At 34.9% G+C, this 27,925-nt stretch overlaps 1 protein-coding gene across 1 annotated transcript in view; it reads right to left on the bottom strand.

Annotated features, from left to right (window-relative positions):
- Nucleotides 1–27,925, bottom strand: part of LOC149903771 (uncharacterized) — a 149,526-nt gene that overhangs the window by 43,520 nt on the left and 78,081 nt on the right. The window contains exons 3-6 of the mRNA XM_090108180.1: nucleotides 20,495–20,562; nucleotides 12,357–13,224; nucleotides 10,801–10,901; nucleotides 2,496–2,675 (exon numbers count right to left, since the gene is read on the bottom strand). Coding sequence (XP_089964306.1) covers nucleotides 2,496–2,675; nucleotides 10,801–10,901; nucleotides 12,357–13,224; nucleotides 20,495–20,562 — 1,217 coding nt within the window. The remainder of the gene's footprint in view (nucleotides 1–2,495; nucleotides 2,676–10,800; nucleotides 10,902–12,356; nucleotides 13,225–20,494; nucleotides 20,563–27,925) is intronic.

Genomic DNA, 27,925 nt, shown 5'->3' on the forward strand with positions numbered 1-27,925 from the left:
AGTCAGAGTTGAGGGACACTAAATTATACGTTGGTATGACTTTTTCACCCTTTTATTTATCCGCTCTGTAACTAGGCACCTACAATTTCTTTTTATTCGATACCTACATCGATATTAACTTTATTACTATTTAATATTTCGTAGGCTATGAAATGGCTCAATAATAAATGATAATGGCTCCCGAATGCGAATAAATATCGAGAATTTGACTCTAATATTCAGTAGATTCCCTCGTAGTTTTATTTTCAGTGAATTCTTCCAAGAAACCAATGAACTCGATTACGTATAGAGTTAGATTACAAGAAACAATTTTAGAATCGAGGACAAAATAATAATAATCATTTATTTCAGATTCATCCTAAGATTACATCCGTATAAACGTTTAACGAGCGCCTGTGATTAGAACACTGCACTTTACGGCTACAATCAATAGTTCTGTATTGATGGTTGGAGTAATTGTCCACTCCATGATTGAAGACACGCCTGGAAACGCTCGTTAATTCGAAGTGACGATTTTATATAGCTTTTAAGTGTAGCTTTAGTTCCGGTTTTACTTGATACTTTGATGGTCGCGTGATAGCTCTTTCTATAGAAATAAACATGACTTAAAAACCAACCTCTCATTTTTATAATAAAAAGGAAGATATGGTCTTTAAGATTATGTTTTTTTCTGTTATGTATTTGTATCTGATGTCACTCATCCATCGAAAAGCTCTTGAAATATGGATGTTGTAAAGCTTTTATCGGAGAACATTAAGACAGTCGATAAATTGTTTCATTATTTAAGTGATTGTAGATGAATTAATAATATAGAATAATCTAATTATAACAAAGTTTTGTTCAACACAAACTTCGCTCAATTTTAAATTTAATTAAAATTTACGCTCATTGCTAATTAAAATTCATATTTAATTTACGTACGGAAAAATTAACTTGATAATTAGTTTCTATAGAACAACTAAAACTCATTTTGATCAAAACATAATATCATTTTATTTAAAGTCCATTAGTATAAGTAATAATATTAAAATGCCATTTGCATGCGTTAACGGTAATAACAATGATTATAAAATACACTCGATTCTTGGAAATAATTAAATACGCTTTAGTTCCCAAATGACAACTTTTTCATGCGAAACGTGCCAACAAACTTGCTAATTTTATAAAATATGCGAAAATGTGTTTGTTTATTCGTATATTAGTTTTTTTTTACATCACATGAGAAATATTTTATGCTATGGTTTTTGTTGCTGGAGATAGTTAGAGGCTATAGTATGTTCCTAGGGCAGGCGGAAATTCGTACAATGACCTAACAGGGGTAACCAACCTTTGTGTAACCTGAGAACATTATTAAAGGGTGAAAGTGAAAATGTTTATTTCAGTAACCAACATTACATAACACTTTGACTTTGACTTGATTATATCTAACTTACTTTGCAGTAAGCTGTAGGTATGACACAATTTACAAAAACAAAACAATGTTAGACCACTTCTGCTCTTAAGGCGTTACCCGGCAATTTCGACTATGTTCAACCTCTATAAAGTCTGGTACAACATAAAGCACAATACCGAAAAAAATATATAAAATAGGATGGTCTTTGATCTTTAATTGCTCGCGAGGAATTTTTTCCAAAGTTAATAGATTTCTAGAAAAAAAATGTGCCGTGGTCATCGATTTTTCCGCAAATACTCTATAAACTTCGTAACCTGCTGACTTAGAGCTCTGAAAATTTTATGTTTAATAAATTATCAGTTACACAACAGTCCCTGACGAGGATATTTTGTTTCACTGATTAGTATCTTTTTAAATACAAAATGCGAGGAAAAAAGAAGGTGCAGCGGGAGAGGTTTGAGATCCGTCAAGTATGGTCAAGGTTATTAGCGCATGTAAAAGCCTTAAGTTCTAACTTAAGTGTTTTATAATAAAAATAATAATAAATATTTTAGTAACATCTTATGAAATTAATGAATTATATTTACTTTAAGTAAATAATTCACAGTTAATTAAAACAAGTAGTCAAAACAAGTTTGTTATCTCTGAACGACCGCGTCGCTCACCTCACCTTGTACCATGAAAAGCGGTACGCTACGTAAACGATAAAGTAGTGTATGAAGAGCGATAGGTATAGTTTTATTTTGATGATAAAATAATACTTCGTGTCATTGTACGAATTTCCGCCTGCCCTAGGAATATACTATAGATGCTGCTATTTTTATTGCGGTGTAATATTTCATTCGCATATGCATTTATTTCTTTTAAACTGTGCTGGCGATGTTGCAGGCAAAAACTAGTATATAGTACTTATTTATTTCAAACATAAAAAGCATGATGATCGTTCGTTATTTTTGCGTAAACGTATTTTGGGGTGACCTTGTGAAATTCTTTCTAGGTTCAAAGTTAGTATTACAGTTTGTAAACAAAAATTACCTTCATATAACAACGAAGTTATTTTACCTAGTTATTTATAACATTACTTCTATTACAAACCACTCACCATTCTTCCCAGGCCGTTCACACACGAAGTAGTTCCTTTCCCTGCAGCTTCTATCGTTCCACATAAAGGTAGGATGCGCGGGGCGGGGCGGCATTTCACGTCGAACTTCCACGCAATCCTGTCCTGATGTACCATCGTCGTTTGGCTGACTGGCATGCTTCCTCCAACCGGGGAACCAATCTGGTGATTGAAAAGCATTCTTCAACTAGTATGTAATATTTAAAAGACCAGCAACACCTTTACAAAGATTCTTGTGAAGGGTCATGGGTTGTGATGATCGCACGCTACCGGATGACCCACCAGTTAGTTTGCCCGATTTTTTATAAAAATATAGCAAGTAAATAAATAAACTAGACCTACTTTAGAAGACCTTTACTTATCCAATTTTAATTGACACAAAAAATACTAAAAGCAATTATAAACGGATTAGTTTTATATATAATTTGACTGCACGATGACCTTATTAACATTGTCTAATATTTTTTACTTAGGCTTTCTTGAAAAAGACACATTTTTCTTACGCTCGTAATTTTTGCAAGATAAAAATATATAGACCATGTAGTGTTTATAAATCATGTGTCTTTAAAATGTTTAGTGATTTATTATCTAAAGAGAAAGCGTAACCCATAAACTGTCGTCATTATTGTGTGTTTAGCAAGTTTATATTAATTTCCCATTTGAACTGGTCCTTTGCGTCCAGATATAAATCACCTTGACAGGCACATAATACAATTTATAATCAGCAATTATAATCTGAGTCCCCATGCCCTTAAAGTCAAGCAAGCATTACCATAAAGTTAGCCAAGTTCAACTTGACGACATTCAACAAGTTAGTGGCGACCGCAGTGAGAAGGGTTCACACGTACGAGTAATGTATTCAAAATATTAACTTAATATTAACAAGTTTTATAGCTCGTCATCGTAATGGCAATTACTTGAGGTATTTAACGGCTGATTGTTTGATATCTTCGTGAATTCATTGACCTTTAAAATGTAAGAATCATAACTTTTTCATACGTAGTTCAACATTATTATAATTTTTTTGTGTTCGATCCGCTAAATCTCCAAAATTACTACACAGTCTATATCAACATGACTTTCAAAATTTATTCATATTTTTTGAAACCAAGTTATTTATTTTTACGCATGTTAATTGCATTTATTAGGAGGGTCTATGAAAATTACTTCTCAATGTTTTATTACAATTCATATTCTATTCCGCCTCACGATAAATCTGTTTTATAGCTAAGATATCTTTTACACTTCCAACAATCCTATCTGGATTGTCTATAATGAATTAGAATAACAGGAAACCTCTGTAAGTAATAAATCGCGAGAGAAACGCGCGGCTTTTCTCAAGCCGGCAATATATTTGCAATAAATACAGCGTCTTTATAACAAACCAAGAGTATTTGGAAACATTTCCAAGTTATTTTTGGGATAGAACTGTATACATTTTTATGGATAATAATGTCATTATTTATACAAAATGTTAGTTAAAACGTTACTTAATACTGATTCGAGAATAAAATATTTTAGCGGAAAAATTAACGTGTAATAAATGGAATGAAATGAAACCTGGTATAAGATCCAACCCTGCATTCCTTTAGCTAGGAATGTTTCGGCACGTGGCAAAACTTGCGGACTGCGGTATTATTATATAGCTATAAGTAATATATCTAATATATTGTATCGATATGCTTGAGGTATTGTACGTATATATTGTTTAGAATTAAGCAACTAGGAAGTATTTAAAATATGTTATGTGCTCTAACAATACACAGCTTATTGTACACAGATTGGACCTAACAATAGAACTCAATCAAAAAAACATATTTTTCTCACCCTGTACGAGCAAGCACGTCCAAAGTGCAATAAGGCGCTTTGCTGGCATATTGCGAAACTCAAATTGTTTCCAATATTTTAAACTTTATATTATATTCAAATCAGTTCATCGTCGACGTCGCGTGACTCATCCATCCATTTTATTACAAGATTCCGTTTAATACAAGTTCTTTATATTTTAATAATTCTTTTATTTTATATTAATTAATTATATACAAGTACGGAATAGGCCCGTACACACCCATTAATGCATAAAATCGTATGATGAATTCCTTGTTTAGGTACATCTATCCCTATTAAAATATACAACAATATTTAGATATCATACAAAATGATTATATTCATAGCCTTGTTCAACTGTCATTGATTCTCAATAAACCCCATTCCTGATCGTTTGTAGCCTTATCAGGGACATAAACTATGCCGTTCTAGACGTGTATACCTAGGCATATTTACCCAGGTGACATTAATGGCTGCGTTGTCTCAAGTTCGAGCAAACACACTCAGTGAGTGAATGTTTTGTTGGCCTTGAATCGCTCATGGCTATGTAAATTGTGATCGCTATGGTGATATAGAAGTGGTTTGCGTAGTGTTGAAAGTATTGAAACTAGGTATGGGTGCAGATGTCATAAAGTATTGCTCTGTTTGTTGTTGTAATGTCTAAGTTGCTAATGCTTCTTTCGTGACTACTTATTACTACTTATAGCTTTAAACATAATATAAAAATTAGAGACAGAACATAACAATCATATAGTAACATTCAGCATGGATAATTGGATAGTTTATATAGTAAATAGAGGGCGAAATGCTTAAAATACATTACTCAATACTCGAAACCTGGTTAGAAGGGATAAGGGAGAGGTCTGTGCGAAAAATTTAATATATAGGTAGGTAAGCGTTAATTTCTCTTTGGCCGAGAAGGTCATAGGTTGAGCTTTTTGAAGAGAAAATAAAATTTGAAAGGGGTGAATTGGTGACGAAAATTGACATAAGAGGCTATTGGCCGATTTTCATGTAAAGGCACAGAATAATAACTAGTAGCCAGTAAAGGGTAGAAGGGTAGGCTTAGTATGATGGTAAAACTTATTTGTTATGGAAATTCATAAAAATCAATCAAAGATAATATTATTTTTCATGTTATTTCTATTTAAATATGGAAATTTTCGAATTCCCACGCCTAACATAGCAAAACAATTTGTATTTTAATTTATTTTTACATTGTTTATTATGGTTACATCGGCTTAAGGAAAACGTATTTTAAATCCGAATTAACATTTGGGAATGTTTTTGAAAACAGATTTACTAAGTAATAGGAATAATCGTTTATACGTTAATGGAATCCTTTTCATGCCGATGTTGTTAATGGAACCTACTACCTACGGATTTCAAAGCAATTTTGTTTTTACAAATATACGTACGACACTTTTTTTTTAAGTGGGGACATCTAGATACCCACGGCCTCCGGGGAAGGGGCCGTGGCCGTGGGTTATGTCGGATTCTTACCGACTAAAACCCTACTGTGTTCCGTCGAGCCGCTTTAATGATGGGGCCGCGGGTATTGGTTAGAATTCTTCCGCGATCTACATTATACATATAATATTATGAAACACATATCAACAAAGAAAATGTTTTGCAACACGTTCTGTATAATATCAATAATTGCGGTAATAATAGCGTGCTAGCATTGCCGGAATTTTCAGAAGTGTTTTAAAAACCTTTCAATTACACTACTAGTAATTGGAATTCACGAGAAACGGGAATCAAAAAATTGAATTCGAATTAGCAATCAAATTTCCAATTAGCACTAGCACTTACAGAAATGTTACTCAAACTCAAAAATTTATTTATTCCATTAGACTTCTTCTAGAAGGACTTTTGAATCGTCACAACAGTCTACAGTTTTAACATTTCGATTCGGAAAGCAGTATCTACGGGGAAGAACCGGCGAGAAACTCCATAATCTGCTCTTTTAAAATCATGTCAATATGACAATTTCATTAATTTTATATTGTGATTATATCCAACTACATGTATCATAATAATAATGCTAAAGAACCATTTTACCATTCACTAAATGGAACTAGTGTTCTAGTAAGACCTGTTTACGTCTAGACATAACGGCGACTGTAATGTAGGCTGAAGATTTATGGCACTTATCTTAAATACTGTTTTATTTGACAAGATGTTTAATTAATATAGAGATAGTGTTAATTAATTAAAAGCTATCACAAAGCAAAGTAAAAGTAAAAATTAGACAGGACTTTCTAATGGATTATAACGTGATTTATTTAATAATTAGTATGTTCATGATACCCTCATAGGTTTTTTTACAACAGAATTCCTCATTGTATTAAAGAGTTTAGTAGTGCTAAATTTAAAAAAAAATATGTAAAAAATGTATTAGTTCAGAGAGCGTTAAGGAATACATGGAAGATGAAAATCCATGGAGGGTTGTCGCGTAAGAACCACAGGACAGTTCTTTGGCATATTATTATCATGTATAGTATATAGTTAAATATAAGTTACATAATATAATGTACTTAATATTGACATGATTTTGAAACAGCAACTATGGAGTTTCTTGCCGGTTCTTCTCCATAGATACAGCTTTCCGAATCGGTGGTAAATGTTAAAAATATGTAATGACGATTCGAAAGTGCTTCTAAAAGAAGTCTATAAATTGAATAAATAAATATTTGAGTTTGAGTTAGGAGGCCTGTGTCCCAGCAGTGGGAACGTATATGGGCTGATGATGACGATGGTGATGATGTTCACGATTTTTCAGTAACGTGGAAAATAACTATTAAATTACTAGGTACTATACTAATCGTTTATACGAACACCATTTTTGATTTGACCTTAATAAATTATTCTTTGTTTGTATCAAACATTTGCATGAATAAAAAAGCTTTTAAGTTTATCATCTACCCTTTGGTACGTATTTCAAATTATTCGCTATTGCCTAGATAGATATTTATTGGCGGCCCCGATTCAATTCTGACCCTATTTAATTTTTTTAAGAGTATCGATAGCTCTGGACAGTGGAACCTTGATTATCAAATTGTAAACGTTTCGACCAATTAATATATTAAAAGCTGTCTAGACTATCTTCAATTAGATTACAGATTTTCATATAGATACATTACATTTTCAACGTATTTTATACGAGAGAATTGATAAAACTTCTTAATAAGAAATGAAGACTCATGTCCCTTAGTGATATAGGGCATACAATGCATATTATTTCACTACAATTGGTTTTTAAGTTAAAGATAAAAAAAAGAAATAATTTATAATCAATAGTCTTATCTTTGTTAGTCCTTCACATATTAATATTTTACCCTATATCTATATTAAACACACTCTGTCTAAGATAGTACGAATATCCGTTACGACGTGATACATGAACAAACACACAAAAAATTACAATTACTAGTACCTATCGACGCCCCCCGCGAATAATCCGGTAATGACCTATTACGGGGTTTTTCATGTTATGCGTTTTTCGGCATCTAGAAGTTAAAATACACCATGTAAATTTTTTTCAGAATTTTTCTATCTTTATTTACGAAGATATGAAAAATTACGCGTATATTCCATAAAATAACATTAAAATGTATTTTAAACGAATAATATGGTTTTAGATCTTTACGAAAAATAATATCAATATGCTTCGACAGTAAACATTGTTACGATATTATTCAGGTAAATAGTTTTCTACATTATTTAAGTAAGTGCTAGTACAGGCTTATTCGGGGTTTTATTAAGAAATCGATTTCCAGATACATTCATTATGGAGTGCAAGTATGCAAGGTATTGGTATGTAAGGTATTATGCAAGGTATAAACACTTTCTATTACTGAGCAAATGATTTACACGGCCTTAGAAAAATTAAAAGAGATGAAAGTTTGATAGATAAACGAGGCAGGCATCAGAATAGACCACATCGAAACCTTCATCTTCATCTTCATTAGATGCTGGTCGTCCGACTCAGGTTCTACCTGCTGCCTACAATTATAAGCCCCCATCAGTATGGCTTCATGCCACAGAGGAGCACCGAGGACGCCCTCTATATACTGGTGGGCCACATCAGAAATAAGAGGGAGGAGAAGAAGATTTCTGTTGTGGTATTTCTGGACATAAAGGGAGCCTTCGACAGCGCCTGGTGGCCAGTCATAAAGGTGCGGTTGGCCGAAGTTGGGTGTCCGGGGAACGTAAGGCGGGTGATCAGCAGATACCTGAGTGGAAGAGGTGTGAAAGTTACCTAACTTTCACACCTCTTGTCCCCCGCATACCTGCGGGTGTGAAGTGAGTAGAGAGACCAACAAGGGGTGCGTGCAGGGTTCCATAGGTGGGCCGCTCCTGTGGGTCCTCTTGCTGGATCCTCTGCTGTGGATGTTAGAGGAGATGGATGTGTTTTGTCAGGCTTTTGCCGACGACATTGTGCTAGTGTTTGATGGAGATACTGCTTTAGAAGTAGAGACGAAGACAAACTGCACATTGAGGAAAATTGACGAATGGGGTGTCAGAAATAAACAAAAATTCACACCACACAAGACATGTGTCCTGCTCTCGACACGAAAATTAAAATTTGACATGCCACGACTTGTAATGGGGAGTGTGGACATCCAATATTTCGAAAGTATTAAGATACTGAGCCTTACTATTGATGGCGGCCTGATATTGACCGAAACGTCGGGAGCGTTTGCAAAAAGGCAATCGCCCGTTATAAGCTATTAGCAAGAGCAGCTAGAGTAAATTGGGGGCTTTACTCCCAAGAAGTTAAGACTATATATATCGCAGTTATAGAACCGACTATCTTGTATGCATCAGCAGCGTGGGCACCCACTACGGAAAAGATGGGGGTCCAAAAGAGGCTTAACACCGTTCAACGGGGTTTTGCCCAGAAGATCTGCAGAGCATATTGGACTGTCTCCCTGAACTCTGCGATGCTGTTGGCTGGGATTCTCCCTCTTGACCTCAGGATACTCGAAGCTTCGAGGCTTTATGAGATCAAGAGGGGTGTGTCGCACCCGGCGGTGTTGAGGGACAGGAACGAATGGCTCTTGCGATTGAGGACCCACATTCGGCAGAGCAGGTAGAGCTGGGGCTCGGCTTGATAAATGAGGACACCTATGCTGACGTGGTTAACAGCCACGTCCACAGGGTCTATACGGACGGCAGCAAGATTGAGGGTCGAGTCGGAGCCGCCTTTTCCGTATGGAAAGGTGATACCGAGACAAAGGCCATTAAGCTTGCGTTGCCACCGTATTGTACCGTCTATCAGGCTGAGCTCCTAGCGCTCAAAAGAGCAGTAGACATAGCCTGCAAGAGTGGAGCGGCAAAGGTCGGTGTCCTTATTGACTCCAGATCGGCGCTCCAGGTGGTTACCCTGAGTTCCCCTCATCCCCTGACTGTACAAACACGGGCGGCCCTCCGAAAAGCTGCATTGCAGAGGCGGGAGGTCTCCCTGTTTTGGATTAAGGCGCACGCAGGGCGGGGAACGAACGGGCAGACGAGTTAGCCAAGGAGGCCGCTCTGGGGTTGAGGAGGAAACCGGATTACGATCTGTATCCTGTTTCATTCGTCAAGCGTATTTTGAGACTGGCTACGATCAGCGAATGGGATAGGAGATACGATGTAGGAGGAACGGCCGGAGTCACGAAGCTCTTTTTCCCAAGCGCTGCTGCTGCATAGAAGGTAGTCGGGAAAAAGACATCACACACCACACCACACAAGTACTGACTGGTCACGGTAGATTCGCATTCTGTGAGGTTCTGATGAGGATTCTGATTAAATTTTTAACTGTAATAGGACCATAGTATAATTTTCATGATTATGTAATCATGTGTAATAGTCGTGTCTTCAGTGCAGTGTCTATTTTTTATAATAATAATAACTATCGTGTTTTGTGAAACAATCCAAAGTTGTTTCATTTACTAAAATGTCCTGTATTTCATAAAATATACTATAATAATCATCAAATAATACTTAAGTAAACTATTCGAATAAACAGTAATAGTTATAACAATAAAATGTACGTTACTGTTAAACAATCGAATAACCAAATAATAGATTTTTACAAATGTTCAGTATACAAAACAAATAACACGAATATTAGCGCAACAAGATATTACTGTTGCCGTCGAAAATATAAATTTACACGAACAATATCGTAAGTGACATTACTGACCAGAGCTTGACCTACACTAGTATAGTAAAATGCATCCAGCTAAATTATAACGAAGCCCTTGGGACTACTTAAATTTTGTTGAAATAACCAGATAGCTGAAAAAATTAGCTTCCATATGCGATATTAAAAGTCTCTGATACTTTTTGTTTAATGGAGTTATTAAGGAAAAATGGTTTTTTATTTTTCCTGAACATTTTCACTTTTACGATTACCGGATTATTCGCGGGGGGCGTCGCTATCATTATTTATAAATATATAAAAACTTACGCGCAAAAGAAAATGGAAGTCCATCCGACCATCGAAATTCACCCTCTTGTACCGCATCCGTGGCCCCGATCCAATAAACGTCGTCTACACCAGCTCCAGGTCTATTTAAATAATAAAAGGAATATTAAGAAATAGTTTTTAAACAAATATATATATATATATATATATATATATATATAGGTATACATATACTTCCGAAACTGTACTAAAAAGAAGGCGGCGAAACAATGGAACAAATTATAGAAAAAATATATATTGTCGAAGTACTAAGATTATGTAAAAATAATTGAAAATATTCCTTATAATAATTATGTGTAATGTATAATTTTAATCACACACGTTGTAAATTCAATAATATGCAAAACAATATACTCATGTAGGTATTCCAATAAAAAATCTCACTTACATCTTACATCTTCATTAAACACGGAATTTACAATAAAAAATTAACAAACCAAATAGTTTATAATATTTACTAGAAAAAACGATTAAATTTTTAAAATATCTTTAATTAAATAACATTAATGTTACCAAATCAAGCACACCGAAATAAAAATTCCCTCGCATTTTTTTATTCTTTTTTTAAATTCGAATGGAATTGTTATGTGCCAGTATTCAAATGTTATTTTTTTTCGTTTCTAAGAAGGTTTTATAATGCCATATATAAAAAATAATTAGGTACAGATAATATCTTAAAATGCAATTATTTTATCTGCGTATTCAAATTATATAATTTAAAAAATAGAAAAAAATCGGACTAGAAAATGATATCAAGTTCTAACTTTATGTCGGTAATCTGTACCTATATTAATGCGCGACTCAATAATGCAAATTCTGCAGTCAGCAGTCATTTTAAAATTAAAGTACCCTTTTAGTATTAATACATAATATTATGCTAGTTTATTTAAAACACGCAGATGTTTCTAAGTTGTTTTGTACAGCCAGAATGATGGAAGAGGTTTAAATGCAGTTAAAGCAGAATGTGTCAAAGGATATTAAGCGAACGTGAGACGAATTTCATCTGTTTTATGTTAGTGAAAACGTTTAAATATTCAATATAAACTTCATTCGAATAAATGCAAATACGACGATATTAATTTACGCGGGTAGGGTACAATTTGTTTCGTGTGATTGCTTTTTTAATGATATAGTTTACTATGCGTTGAAGTTTATGTGGACTGAATTGCTCGGTTTACTATGGTAGAATTATTTGAGTGTATATTTAACTTCGTATAGTGATCTTTGGTCGAGTAGAGTGTCGGTAACATTTTTAATGGAATTAAATGTTATTGTCATATGGAAAACAGGCGTGGCAGTGAACGACAATGGTGTAGGTACATTTCTAATTATCCACTAACATTTATAATAGTGTTCATGTTACTTCAGTCACAGCAAATAAATTTCAGTGTAATAATAATTAATACCTTTGTTGTTTTATAAATACGTATAAAGACAAAATTCTAAGAAATTTTAGAGTTAAATGAACGTTGTAGGTACTTAACATCATTGTGACAATAAAGTAAAGAGCTATTTAATGGAATAGTGTTTAAACTTACATATTTGTTAAAACTTGGTCCAAAACCTGTTGCTGGTGCTCATTCGACAGACTGGCCAGGTGTCCACCTTGTTTGACGCATTCGGCTTCAGCTTGCCTCCAAGTTTTCTTCATTTCCCTTACTGCAGTTATACAAAAATCCCCAGATATTACCCATCCATAGTCGCAATGACCTACAATATCTTCAACTGGCTTATCCATCCACCACACTTTCATCCACATCGCGGAAGCATTTCTTTTTCCAAGTATAGTGACGTTCAATCTTATCGAATTCCCCTCGGAGATTATTTGAACGCTCCTCAAAGGATCCCCGGGGCGTGAACAATGCTTCCACCTAGAATCGCCATCTTGGAGAACTAATTCCATCCCTTTGCAGAATGTTTGCGACTCTTCGTGAATGACATTCGAATTTGCGTTCTCCGGTTTCGTGCCCATCTGTAGGCGGAGGGCCACACGGTTCCCGTATGGCAAGTGGATATTGTAGGAACATAGAAGTTTCACAGCCGGGCCGACGTCGAACGAGCCGTTTCTAGCCGTCAGAAGAACGTCGTGACAGTGGTCGACGAGACGGTAGATCGCGGCGAACGTGGGTCGCCCGTGGAGTTCAACTTCTGGGTTTTTGGACGAAGACTGATAAAGATATCTCCTGGATTGGAGCGGGATCTGTTCTAGCTTGCCGCAGAGCATCGGCGAGGTGGGGGTGAACCGGACGTACCCCGAAGAGCAGGGGACGTTGAGCTTGTGCAGTTCTACGAGAAGGGCATTGCGGGGTGGGACGGGGGGGAAGGTGAGCAGGCACCCGTGCGTCCGGGGCAAGTGGCCGGAGTGGACGCGCCCTGAATGACCGCTACGTATTCTTATCGCACAATCTGAAACAAAACAAAGTTCATTAATTTATCATTAAATAAAATCTCTGATTACGATTGTGAATGAGCGTTATGATCTTAATAATAGGCGGTTATCTAGACTATAGTACTCATATAACTAATATAACTCGGCCCATAAAAACTTATTATTACTACCAGAGCGTTTTGCTTGCACAAGCTTGTATGTATTTTTGATTATTGTACCATGTCAAGGCCCTCTCGTATCTGTAGTGGCACAAACGATATAGACGCTATGTGGTTGCTTCGGGCTAGTAAATATTGATTATACCCATACATCATATTATTGATATGAGACGACCATATTTCAAATTAATATGATGATGCGTTTTTTGGCGTATCAATAATTTTATTTGGTTTTTGAATTTATGTGTTTAATAATAATCGTAAATATATAAAAGGAAATCCTAAGTCGATACTAATGGTTCATAAAAAACACCAACAAAAATACGAATTCTTAAATGAAAGAAGTCGAATTCGCAATTACGTAAAAATGTATAGAACAGAAAATTCCATTTCGCTTAGTAATTGCTCATGGTAACTCAACTCTGATAACTTGCTACATTTCTTCCATTCCTTCGTGCCCCGAAAACTACAATTACCAACACATTTATTTTGTTAAAACCATTTCATTGCAACAAGAAATATATAACGCTATATATTTCGTAATTAATATTTCTCTTAACCTAAGAATATTATCTTATTGGTAGTGAAAGATATTTTACAACCCGTAAGGTTGGATAATTCTTTGAACCGGAAAATTAAAAATACTCCAAATTTTGAATGTAATGAATGAAAAGAATTAACAACTTAGTTCACGTTTTATTAACTTTGTAAGATAATTTTTCGTCTAATATAACGTTGTGTGAAGTCCCGTGTCCCCTAGTGGGGTAAGGAGCAGATGCATTATACATCTGTTTCACTGATTGATTTTCTTTAGAGACAAGAAGGTGATCAGCCTTCTGTGTCCTGCCAGACCGAGACATTTTTTTTCGTCTCCACCGGGAATCGAACCCAGGACCCCTCGGTAGGTACTACGCTCACGCGTCAACCACTGTACCAAGGAGGCGGTCAATATAACGTTTTAAAACCAGTGAAATCCATCACCTCATAACAAACATTAAATTACACATTAAAAACGATAACAGGTAGATGACTGATATAAACATAATGTGGATAAACAATATATCCACAATTTTATGTTCGATATCTGATAATTTACTTTTTACAACACAAAGCTTTGCAATGTTATACGTAATAGAACCACAGATAATATAATACTATCCTACTAATATTATAAATGCGAAAGATTGTGAGGATATGTGTGTTTGTTACTCTTTCACGCAAATACTACTGAACCGATTACAATGAAATTTAGCACACATCTAGAGGGTAACTTGGATTAACACATAGGATAGGTTTTATCCCGGAAATCCCACGGGAACGGGAACTATGTGGGCGGAAATCTATTACATAATAATATAACGTTTTGAATGAGAGAGGTAATTTGGTGATGAAGATAAAAACATATTAATAATTACCCCCTAGATAAGAACTAAACAATTATAAACGCCGTTTCAGTATTTAAATACAACTAAGCATTACATTCAAACTGTTATATATAGCTTTTATATTAATGGCAATACTACAACGATTCCAACGAAACAGTAAGTACTGCTTAATGATAAGAAATTTCTCGATTTAATGAATTCTGATGTAAATTTTCCATTATGCCAAATTGTTATTCGCGTTTGCTTTCGTAAATCCGAGTATCTTAATGGCTGAAATTTGTCTTGTTTTCATTTGGAATGTATCAAAAGTTTTGATGACGGAGTGCTTTCGAGTTCGTGGCATTGTTAGCTTTAAATGTAGTAAGCTGGTTAATATTTATGTTGGTAAGGTAATAAAATGTTTATAGCGTAATGAAACGTTTAGATTTGTTATTATAATGCGCAAATGCAGACCAAACAAAAATAGCTTAGCGTTTAATTGTATAATGTACTAACGGGTCCACCCCGGCTTCGCCCGTGCTACATGTTTGCGTTTTCTCTACATAAGAACCATCCTCGTACTTTAAGGAATATAATAAAAAAAGAATTATCGAAATCGGTTCAGCCGTTCTCGAGTTATGCGCTTACCAACACATTTTGCTATTCATTTTTATATATAAGAATGTATTAGTTAGTGAAACACAATACATAGTCGAAGATTGTGTTTTAATATATGTTTTTGTGAACTATTCGCTAAAAAGTTGAACTTTAGGCCAAGATTTAAGCAGTTCTCCCGACAAATGAAGGAAATACTTAGTACAAACTTAATATCTATTTCAAGACGTATAGATTCTCCGAATGACTGACTTTTACTGTGTACTCTCCAAATAAAATAATGCTTCAAATGATTCAGTGATTCCAGAAGTTTCGACACACAACGACACAATATTGAAACTTTTCTCGAAGTTAAGACATAAATAAAATTATTGTACCTATACCGTAACAACATTAGCGTAGTCTTAACAAGTAAATTAGTAGACCGCCTCCTTGGTACAGTGGTTGACGCGTGAGCGTAGAACCGAGGGGTCCTGGGTTCGATTCCCGGTGGAGACGAAGAAAAAAAAAATGTCTCGGTCTGGCAGGACACAGAAGGCTGATCACCTACTTGTCCCTAAAGAAAATCGATCAGTGAAACAGATGTATGAATAATGCATCTGCCCCTTACCCCACTACGGGGACACGGGACTTCACTTTTAACAAGTAAATTATAATCTGTTTTTAAGCAATCACGTCTGCACTGCCGCTGAAAATCGTAATACCGTGTACTAGCGCCATTTCTTACAAAACTGGGCTAATTTGTATTCTCTCCAAATACTTTATGCTATCTTTTTGGATTTACATTCGCGATGTAGTCGGTTTTAAATAAACCATTTGTCTTGACAACGGAATAATGTTCTGTATGTATTTGACTAATGTACTTTTTAGTGTAAATTCGCTCTGCTTATCACAGTGCGAACACATTTGTTACAATTTGCAATTTGCATTGTTAATTTCGAATTGTAACAAGATTAATTAAATCCTAATAATGTTTAAGGTTTCTGTATTTCAGAATTTTTAGAAACAAATAAAATGACAGCATCTCATCATACCATATTGTAGCTCTATTAAAATTACTGACTCTTCAATGTACCATACTCCCGTACAACTCAATAAAGAATAACCTTTATCAGTTCTTCTTCTCAGATAGAGAACTTAAATACAACTTCACTTCATGAAATATAATTCTAAAAGCAATACCCATTACGACTATCAGCTCGCGCGGAATGCATTTCCAATAAAAATCTACTGGTATTAAAACGTTTTATTCCTGTATATTGGTTGTTGTTAAATTTTATGGGCCGATAGTTCTAGGTTATAAAAACAGTAGGTCAGATCAGGTATGCCACTTGGAGCAGCTGGTCTTTGTATTGACTAGCGCTTAATTGAATTTTTTTATCGATTTGAGAGCTCAAGCACGAAAGTTATTGACGTGTATTGACGCCGCGCTGTGTATCACACAATATATGGCTAGAAATTTAGAATTAGGATTTAGGATGCAATATATGATAGCGAATTATATGTTATACAAACTGAAACTTGCGTAATCTATCTCTGTACAGATGTAATAACGATCCGATCGGCCATTTTTACGTGAAACATACATTTTTACAAGCTTACAATCTTTCGCGTTTTAATAAGCTTCACAAATGAGTATTAAAATTTTATGATATAAATAATGTGTTTGTTTGGTACATCACAGCTACTAAACAGATAAAATGATTTGTGTTTTATAATCTTGTTGCAATGCAGTAAAAGTAGAGACAAGCAAGTGAATCTACATTTACAAACAGCTGAATCCTTAGAAACAATAAATGTTATTTAACCATGAAATTTAAAACAAATCTGTTTATAATTGAAATGAGTAAAGCTTCAGTACTTTACGCAAGGAACTAGTTTAAAAGCGTTACTAGCTTAAGAAAACTTTGAGCTAGTCAAGAAAAATATTGTCGACAAAGTGAAGCAACGGCGGCGCTTATAAAAACGTTTATTCCCGCTTAGAGTGCTATCTCTTATCAAAATATTGTCCTACTTTCTGCGATCATTGCACGTTACGTAATTTAAAGATAGTAGGACTTCTGCTTCTTGGAAGGAAGGTTCTGTGTATCGCACTTTGCTTGTATGAGATATTTGTCTTTTAATTTGCAATAAATTTATGAATGAGTAACTGTTGCAATATATTCTGTTTCATGAATATGAAATAAATGAAATATATATTGTTCTGGTTTCATGGCTCATTACCTCTTTAATAAAGGTTATTTTCCTTATATTTTTGCATTGTAATCTTTTCTTTTATTTCAAATGATACATAAAATGTATCGGCACATCATCTTCAAAGCTTTACGACGTTTTTGCATCTTTGACATCCGAGTAAATTATTCAATTATCCGAAACTCGCTTTTAGTATCTCTATCAGTTACTTCTAGCATCCAATTTGTACGGTCAAAGCAACTGGGTCAGGCAAGACACGGCTCAAAATCGATGTTTGTTCCCAAATAGTATTATAACAAAGATGCAAATTGAATAAGAAACGTAGATTTTATGTGAGCGTAAAACGGATTCTACGTTGTTGTCGATTGTGGTGCGAAATTGGTTAAATGTGTTTACGACTTGACTTTGTTGTGTCTTCTTGGAAGAACCATACCTCTATTGTTTTTTTAGACTTGAAATATAATATATCTATAAGATTTCCACCATTAGTCAATCCGTTAGGGGAAGGTAAAAAGCTAATAACGACATAATTTATTCAATTGTCTATTGTCTATTGTGTGGATAAAGTTTTAAAGCTATTAACTTTTTAACCTATCTCTTACACTTTAAAATAGCTCCGATGATTGAATAAAAACTTTTTTATATAACAAAAAAATAATTTTCATCAAACAAGTTATCGCTTGTTTACAAAACAATTAGGGCGCTTGTGCACCACAAGGAATTTTACTGTCCGGCATTCCGATTTTTTACGGTCCGGTGTGGCATGAAAAAACCGATGAATTGCTTGTGCACCTGTCCGTCTTTACTCGGATCAGTGCGGTACAGTTCAAGGAAGTTTGGCGGTATAATGCTATCATAAATGATTGTTTTTGCATTTTACAAGAAACGAGTAAAAAATATAGAAGGTGAAATATTATATTACTTCGTTATAATAAAAAGTAAAGTTCCGTAAGAGATTTAAAATGCGTGTTTCACTTATTTATTTTAATCGGTGACGAGGAGCTAAATCTATTCCCACTTGAACTTTAACTTACCAACACTTACTTAGATAATAATTATAGGTCAATGCTTGGTCAATGTATATAAAATAACAATACCGACTTCTCAAATCTCATTGCCAACTAAAAGAAAGTAAAACAAGAGCTTGCTTTTAATTGGCATATGCAGTAAAAACAGTAAAATCCAAGCAAGTGGGCATTCGAAAACAATTATACCTACAGCGGCTCGTAGACACAAAAAACCATCCGGAATAGGGAAAAGTAAAATGTCGGACAGTAAAATTACGTATAGTGCACAAGCTAGTATATAGGTAGATTAATGGCGTGCCATACCGGACCGTAAAAAATCGGAATGCCGGACCGTAAAATTCCTTGTAGTGGACAAACGCCCTTAATCTAGTTACGCTCAATGCAAGATAAAAACGATGAAATGTAAATCCGTTATCAATCAGAGCTTTTGATCTGTATCTTGATTAAATCAGTGATTCATTGGGAAAAAGCAATCCTTATTATTGTACTGGTTTGTTTCTTTTATTATTTTATCTTCTTCTTTATTTTGTTTGTAAAAAAGACATGAACATGATTTAAAATATTCTTTCACTAGCGGAATAACACGATGCTAAATTGAAATAGGCTAAATTTGAACTTTCAATCCGGGTGTGTGTGTGTGTGAATCTGTGATGGCCCCTTTACAGACTTGGCAGCGTTGGTCCAACAAATGATCATCAATGTTTGCGGTCATTACGGCGTACGAATAAATAATAATCTTATATACATATATAAATTATCTACAATGACGGCGGAACATAGACATTCAGGCCTTCTACACTATCGTGATTGCCTCTACTCGTCCAACGCTGCCATTAGTGGCGAGGGCCCTTGAAGAAATGTATCTTTGAAAATAATAATACAAAGATCTTTTAAATCCAGAATACTCCTTGCAGGCTTCCGTTTATATGACACGTGACTAGCGAATGTGAAGTGCCACTGTATAAAAATTTCAAACGCAAACGTCGCTCCGTTTGATGACGTATTTACATATCAAAGGGAAAAGTTACGGCAGTCGTTGAAAAATTTGTGCGCGCAAAAAATTGCACGAGTCGCTGTAATATGTCGAGTTAATTTATTAATGTCGTTTGTTGTTACGTGTTTTTCTGGTTTTGGTAATCTTAAGAGATTTTCGTTTATGTACGAGATAAATAATTTTAAAATTGGTGAAGTAGTAATAAGTTAAAGAAAATCAAAAGCATTGATTTTTCAGAAAACATAAACATTTAAATTGGTAATATTATGTTTAAAATTATGCTCTATTTATACGTGGTCTCTAGATTGTGTATTGAATATTAATATTAATATTAATATAATATATTAATTCTTGGTTTCAATATTAAGGGTTAAAAATAAAAACAAAGGAAATCATCATATGATTAATGTACGACACCTTTCAAGGTTAAGAAATAACTTCAAACCAATATTATCCCGATCCTTCACCGCATAAAGAGCAAAAAAGTTTTATGAGAACTTGTATCAGCTTCTACCAAGTTATATTATTCTCCTACACTTTGTCATTTGCCTTTATCCCCAACGTAATGTTGTTATAAAGTTCGTGTAATCGAAATAATCTCCAGACGTAATCGTATTATTTTGAATATATTATCTTGAATTTCTTAGTAGCTAAAGTACGTAATAATAATCGTTTATTATTATATTTTCAAGTAATTATCAAGTAAATATAATTATTTCAAGTAAGTATAATATTAATTATATTTTATTATATTTTCAAGTAATTATCAAATATATATATTTTTCGAAAATCTAAGAATGGCATGTGGAATATGGCATATTGTGTCAATTTCTATGGGCATGGAAATTATGTAAATGTTACTACTGTTGATGTATAGCACATAATATCTAAATATACTTGGATTTATAGCTAAAATTAAATTATCTATAACTCACCTAATCTTAAACTTTTAGTAAAGAACACTTGGTAAATGGTGGTACTCGTTGTTTTTCTATATCGTAACCTGAAACAAAGAGAAATATTAGAACACGTTATATTTATATAAAAAGTTTCTAACCAATCAGAAGCCACACTTAAAACTTTTAAGACTATTCTTTGAGAGTTTCACATCTTTGAGAAAAAGTCGCATATTCAAAGTATTTTTAGCTTTAAATAAATATTACTTCCTACTATTCATTGAAATTTATGCAAATATTTGGGTAGGGTACTTTATCAGAATCAAAATTACAGTTTCAAAATCACAAAACCAATTAAATGGAATAAAGCTCTAAATATAATATGCTAAGGGACTCTAATTCGTACACAACGTTATACGAACATATCACTATACAAATATTAATTGCCTCTGAAAAATGGATGCACACAATCCATACTAATATTATAAATGCGAAAGTAACTCTGTCTGTCTGTCTGTTACTCAATCACGCCCTAACTACTGAACCAATTTGCATGAAATTTGGTTTTTTTTTTTTTTTTTTTTTTTATTAGAGATTAGGCAAGCATTTGACCATCGCTTCGCCTGATGGAAAGCGATAAGCATGGTCTAGGATGGAGCATGCTGACCTAATAGATGCCTATTCACTTTTCTTTTGAATAAGTCCAGATTGTAATTATCAGGAAACACGCAGGCCGGAAGATTGTTCCATTCCCTACTGGTACGCACGAGAAAGGAAGAAGCGTAACGCTTAGTGCGTATAGGTGGAATGTCGATGACATAGGGGTGGAGACCAGCACCGCGTCGACTCGACCGGTGGTGAAAAGGAGAAGCAGGTATCAGGTTGTGCAGTTCTTCAGCACATTCACCATGATAGATCCTGTAGAAAACTGCCAAACTAGCCACTTTTCGACGATGTTCCAAGCTGTGCAATTTCGAGGTCGTGAGGGCCTCATTCCCGATAAGCCTTATCGCTCGTTTTTCAATCGAGTCCAAGGCGCTAAGTTGGTATTTTGCTGCACCAGCCCAAAGGTGAGAACAATACTCCACACCCGACCGAACTTGAGCTTTATAAAGGTTTAGGAGCTGTTCCGGTGTGAAGAATTGCGCCACTCTGGAGAGAATTCCCAGCTTCTTGGCGGCAACTTGCACCTTGGACTCAATGAAGGTTTTGAAGTTGAGGTTAGAGGAGAGCTTTAGGCCTAGAAGCTCCAGTTCATTGGACAATTCCAAGGACACATCCTGAAAACTAGGTGTTAAATTTAAATCGGTGCGTTTAGCTGTAAACAGGCAGGCCTGTGTTTTCGAAGAGTTAAACTTAACCAAGTTGGCATCGCCCCATTCGGCCACTGATTTTAGAGTAAGGTTCAACCGTTCAACCATAGCCTCTCTTTGTGCCGCCAAAACATTATTGCTCGTCTGCGCTTCGGATATGTAACTGTCTACAACTGTGCTGTCATCAGCATAACCATATATGCTCGGACCTAACAGATCATTTATATGAAGCAGAAATAAAGTAGCAGACAGTACTGATCCTTGAGGAACTCCAGCGTTAATGGGTAGTAGATCAGACGCACAACCATCGATCACAACACGAAGCGAACGCTCACCCAAGAAATCAGAGATCCAGTTGCGCAGGCTAGGACAGATCCCATATGCTGGAAGTTTGTTGATAAGGCCACTGTGCCAGACCTTGTCAAATGCTTTCGAAATGTCGAGGGATACGGCTACTGCCTCCCCGTGCTTTTCGATAGCAGAGCCAAAAGTATGAGTGAGGTGAACCAGAAGGTATAGAGATATTTTGATACTCAGGAAAGGACATAGGCTACTTTTTACCCCAGGAAATAGGATAGGTTTTATCCCGGAAATCCCACGGGAACGGGAACTATGCGGGTTTTTCTTTGACTGCGCGGGCGAAGCTGCGGGTGGAAAGCTAGTATCTTAATAAAGTCAAATTATGGTAGATGGTATGTATAACACATATATATTTATTTGAATATGCCATTGCCGTTTTTAATCCGAGAAACCCTTGAACAGAGTATGCTGCAAAGCGCATCTTAAAATCTTGTAATAAACCTATTCAACCGCTATTTTCGAAGTCGGTTAACAAGATGAACTAGTAAGTTTCCCAGTTATCGGTTCGCTTACAGTAACGGGTTGAAACTTTACAGCGAACTTACGAGACCTACGACACCAATACTGAACTTATTAAGTCGGCGCCAGGGCTCCGTCCACTGAAGTTTGTTATAGCCCTATTTTCAAACACTTTAACCGTTTTAAATCAAAATATTTCTGTAGTATACGGACAATATATTAGACTTGTTGTGATGAATGCAGCTGTTGTCTGGTGCCTTGTACTTTCAACGGCACTGCAAAACGTAGCATAAACCTATCCAAATGAAATAAAAATGTAGTCCTATAAAAAACGTTGTCATTGAAGAGCATCTATAGCTTATGGCGTTTAACCTTATTACAATAAATGTTATTTTCTGTACATCAACGTGTAATATTGATCCGTTTTTCTCAATTTCTTAATGCAGTAGGTACACCATCCTGATTTCTTTTCAAATGAAAGCCTACAATTTACTTAAACAACAATGACTTTGAACCTTGCACCACTGTTACTAGGCTGAAAATGGATTGAGTCGTTCTTCAACCTGATTAGCTTTATCTGTTGGATGTGAAATTGTACAATTTGGTTTGATTATTTTCAGTTTATTTCTACTGAGGTTAAAGGTAGTTCGGTTAAAAACTTTTTTAAATTTTAAACAAAAAGTCGATCACGAGGTGCGTTTTTTTATAAACTTTAAAATTTTCTCATTTATGAAGCATTAGAATGCTATAAAATTACGTTTAATTCATACGGATATAAGGCGCAAAAATTAATCAGTCAACATTTTGTTATGGAGCCACATTAACCCGCTGTTTCCATTAAAAATCTAAAAGATTCTCGTATCTGTGCTCGTATCAAACTATCTGAAGCCTCCAAATACTTGAAGTCTATCGCTAAGACACCATTAACTCTCATCACATGTGAAACGGAACTAAAACAAAGCTTCTAAGCGTGAGCGTTCGCAATTTATGCCTAATATAGAGTAGGGTTGTCACTAATGGATAATTAAAAATATTTTTTTTTTGTTTCATTATACATTTTTTACCCGCGTCACTTGCATGCGAACATTTGTATAATGTTTGCGCTTGTGTATAAAAAAAAAAACATTCACAAAAGTCGTCCTACACTTGTAGGGTTGCATATTCGTGCGAATGTGAATGACATATACAGTGGTTCTCATAATATTATAAACAATAGTTATAATAGGTTAATGAGAGCATAGCCAGAGGCAATTTGAGGGGATAGTTAACTGAGGGTATACAGGCGTCCCATTTCACTCCAGAGAGTAATAATAATACGTGATATGTTTAAGTTCAATGCATATTTCGTAACTCTATAGCTAGAGAATAGAAATGAGGAAATGGGTTTGGAGGGAATGGGTTTTTGGAACGAAGTTCCTTATTTTTGCGGTAGAAAGAAAATCAGCTATTTTAGTAACTTTGTTCCATCCGGGTGTCCCTTAACACCTCACAAAACTTTTTTGTTCAAAGGTAATATGCCGTTTTCTGATCATTTCACATTATATCATATTATCTATGTTCATTTCTATTAGAAACTAAACCCAGGAATAACTCGTTTTAGTGTTTATCATAACTCAATGTTCCCAGGGCAATCAACATTCGGACTTATGATCAATTCTAAGCTTAAAGGATAATATTATTCACAGAATCTGTTTAAGCCACATTTTTTCGTATAAAATAGGAAAAATTGCCATCTAAAATATTATGTTGTAAAAAAATACAAACCACAGAGATGTTTCCGAATATAAATTATGATTGAAGGTACAAACGCAAAAATCGAGTAATGTCTTTACGTGTATTGTTCAAAAATAGACGTTATCGAAATTCCAATAGAGTCTATAATGCTTTGAAGAAGTAAGTAATATGATGATACAGAATCATGTTGTTTGTCAAACCAAAATGTGCTTTATTGTGTGTAAAAAAACAAGAGATTGTAATGGCCTGTGTGATATCTCACGAAATAATCATTTCATTTATGACGTAGATATGTGAAAATGTTTTCTTTCATATCTACATATTATATTTTTACATTATTGTATGTAGAGTAAGATTTCTACCATTAGTTTTGATATTACGATAAAAATACTGGAAATTCATGTCTCTAAATGGTGTTCCATGTTATACCATTTTAAACAAAGAAGCGAGGAACAGGAGATGTGAACGGTATCCCATACCTATGAATTTCAATAACTAATAGGTATGATATAAATAGATCTATAGTTTAATCTTTTGATAATTACTATTACATATTGTAGTCATGGAGCCTTTATTGTTGTATCGAATAAATAAATACTTGTTATGAATGTATTTGAAATGTCATTCTAATAATTCTTGGCGTATGTAGGTAAAATATTACATGTTAGTGAATTTGGCAGATCATTTTTAGCAGATCAAAAAAAAATGTGAGTTCTTATCGCGTGCAGTTGAGTTCTACAGTTCCTGATACTTTTTAGAAATAGTTCTGGCGTTTTTACCTTAAAAAACGACATTTGAAAAAATGATCTGCCAACTTCCCGTAGCAGATCATTTTTAGCAGATCAAAAAAAAAAATGTGAGTTCTTATCGCGTGCAGTTGAGTTCTACAGTTCCTGATACTTTTTAGAAATAGTTCTGGCGTTTTTACCTTAACAAACGACATTTGAAAAAACCCGACCTGGACCCGGCTTAACGTGATGCAGACGTAATGCTACGACGTGATGCTACGACGTGATGCTACGACGTGATGCAACGGCGTGATGCTACGCTGTGATGCTACGGCGTGATGCTACGGCGTAATGCTACGGCATGTGTTACGGCGTGATGCTACGGCGTAATGCTACGGTGTGATGCTACGGTGTGATGCTACGGCATGATGCTACGGCATGATGCTACGGCGTGATGCTACGGCATGATGCTACGGCGTGATGCTACGGCGTAATGCTACGGCGCGATGCTACGGCATGATGCTACGGCATGAAGCTACGGCATGATGCTACGGCATGATACTACGGCGTGATGCTACGGCGTGATGCTACGGCATCATGCTACGGCATGATGCTACGGCATGGTGCTACGGCGTGATGAAATATGACATAAATAAATTTTCTAGTGTTTCATTTTACGCGAGTATTTCTAAAAAGTATCAGGAACTGTAGAACTCAACTGCACGCGATAAGAACTCACATTTTTTTTTGATCTGCTAAAAATGATCTGCTACGGGAAGTTGGCAGATTATTTTTTCAAATGTCGTGTTTTAAGGTAAAAACGCCAGAACTATTTCTAAAAAGTATCAGGAACTGTAGAACTCAACTGCACGCGATAAGAACTCACATTTTTTTTTGATCTGCTAAAAATGATCTGCTAAGTTCACTAACATAAATATTACATTGTAAAATGAGATTTGTTTTGTGACAGTACGCGGGGGCGTTCAATTTTAGCGTAGGCCAAATCTTAAAGAATTAAATTGCTTCAGGAATCTTCCTTAGAGACTGGAAATATCACCAATGTCCACAAGATAGTTGAATTCATATCTTTGAAATATTCTAGACCATTCCTCATCTTTGTATAAAGATTAACACATGACTCTAGATTCGATTTATGAAACAAATAGCAAATGAACTGTATAACATCACAATCACGACCACAAATATTCAATACTTAAATATTTTATTTCAATTATAACAACACATTAGAAAAACACAAAGTTTGTCCAAATATTTTACTGATATAATATAGGAAAACCACAGGACGGTTCTTTGGCATATTACTATGACATGATGTTACATAATATGTAATTTGTAAAATTGTAAAACTGACATGATTAAAAAGAGCAACTATTTTCTTGCCGATTCTTCTCCGTAGATACTGCTTTCCGAATCGGTGGTAAATGTTAAAAATATGTACCTAATGACGTTTCAAAAGTGCTTCTAGAAGAAGTCTAATTGAATAAATAAACGTTTGAGTTTGAGTTTGAAGAAGCAAAACTACGAGTATGTCGTTTTATATAACCACTACGTCCTATTAATCCAACAAAATAGTTAACAGTACATAGCTTTTCCTCATTATACAAAGCTCGCATTAATCATTCACGAATAAGCTTAACACAGAATACAGGGCGAGTACAGAAATACTCTAAAGTGACATTCTCTTAATCCATTTGATGGAACGCGAAGGTCGAAATCATCCATCACTCCAAATCGGACGGATCAGGGTCAATCAGGTTGAAGAATTAACTCATTTGACGACTCAATCCATTTTCAGCTTTGTCACCATGCAGCAAGGTTCTAAGTCATGTTATCAAATGTATAATTTAAGTAAATTGTAGGATTTGATTTTGTAAAAATTCAGGATGATTTAATAGGTAAATTACATTAAGGATACTTGAGAAAATTGTACATTACTTGTTTACAGATATTAACTTTGTGATGGATTTATTTATTTTTGTATTTTATGTTTCAATCAAAAAAGTGCTTTCCTGTTAGTTGCATCTGCCTCTGCGTTATACGAAAAAGTCATTAAAGTTAGCAGTAAAGTAGTTTTTATGGATCATGTAAATATAATATATGAAAATCTCTATGACTATTTATCGAGCACTATGTATGCTTTGTCAGACATAAGATTTCCTACAACCAAATCTGTTATTTTTGCACTGAAGTGCTAATATAGTGTACTGTGTAATCTAATATCGACCGATCTGTAAGTTACAAAAGTATACCGCTAAGTTGTATTTTAGGTAAACGCTTTTATTTCTAAGTGTTGGTAGGTACGTGAAAAGTCAATGACGGCTGTTTAGAAAGAAAAATTATTACTATAAGTCAGCTAATACAAGAAGAAATAGATTAAGAATTTTATTGATACCTACTATAGAAGATAATCCGTTGTCGAGCTTACATTTACAATAACTCAAATATTCTCCATCCAAAGCGAACATGAAAGGCAATAAATAAAAGGAAGTTATCACAGTTCCCGTTGCAACTGGTTTATTGGCAGTCGGAGCACACATTTGGCTTGCTGGTACCGTTTCTTTATTTGGCAGGTAGATTGCAGGCAAGGCTTGCCAACTAGGACGATGTACTGTAAGTTTACGGATACCGGACGGGATAAGTTGCAGTCTGTATGAGCTAGTTTATTCGTTGGGAATAGCGTAAGGATATCTATACTAATATTATAAAGCTGAAGAGTTTGTTTGGTTGTTTGAACGCGCTAATCTTGGGAACTACTGGTCCGATTTAAAAAATTCTTTCAGTGTTAGATAGCCCATTCATCGAGGAAGCTGTATATTATCACGCTAAGAGCAACAGGAGCGAAGCAATGCGGGTAA

This window comes from Colias eurytheme, chromosome 12, assembly GCF_061535395.1.
Source record: "Colias eurytheme isolate Ceu_HAF_F1 chromosome 12, ilColEury1 Martin Lab GWU primary, whole genome shotgun sequence".
NCBI lineage: Eukaryota > Metazoa > Arthropoda > Insecta > Lepidoptera > Pieridae > Colias > Colias eurytheme.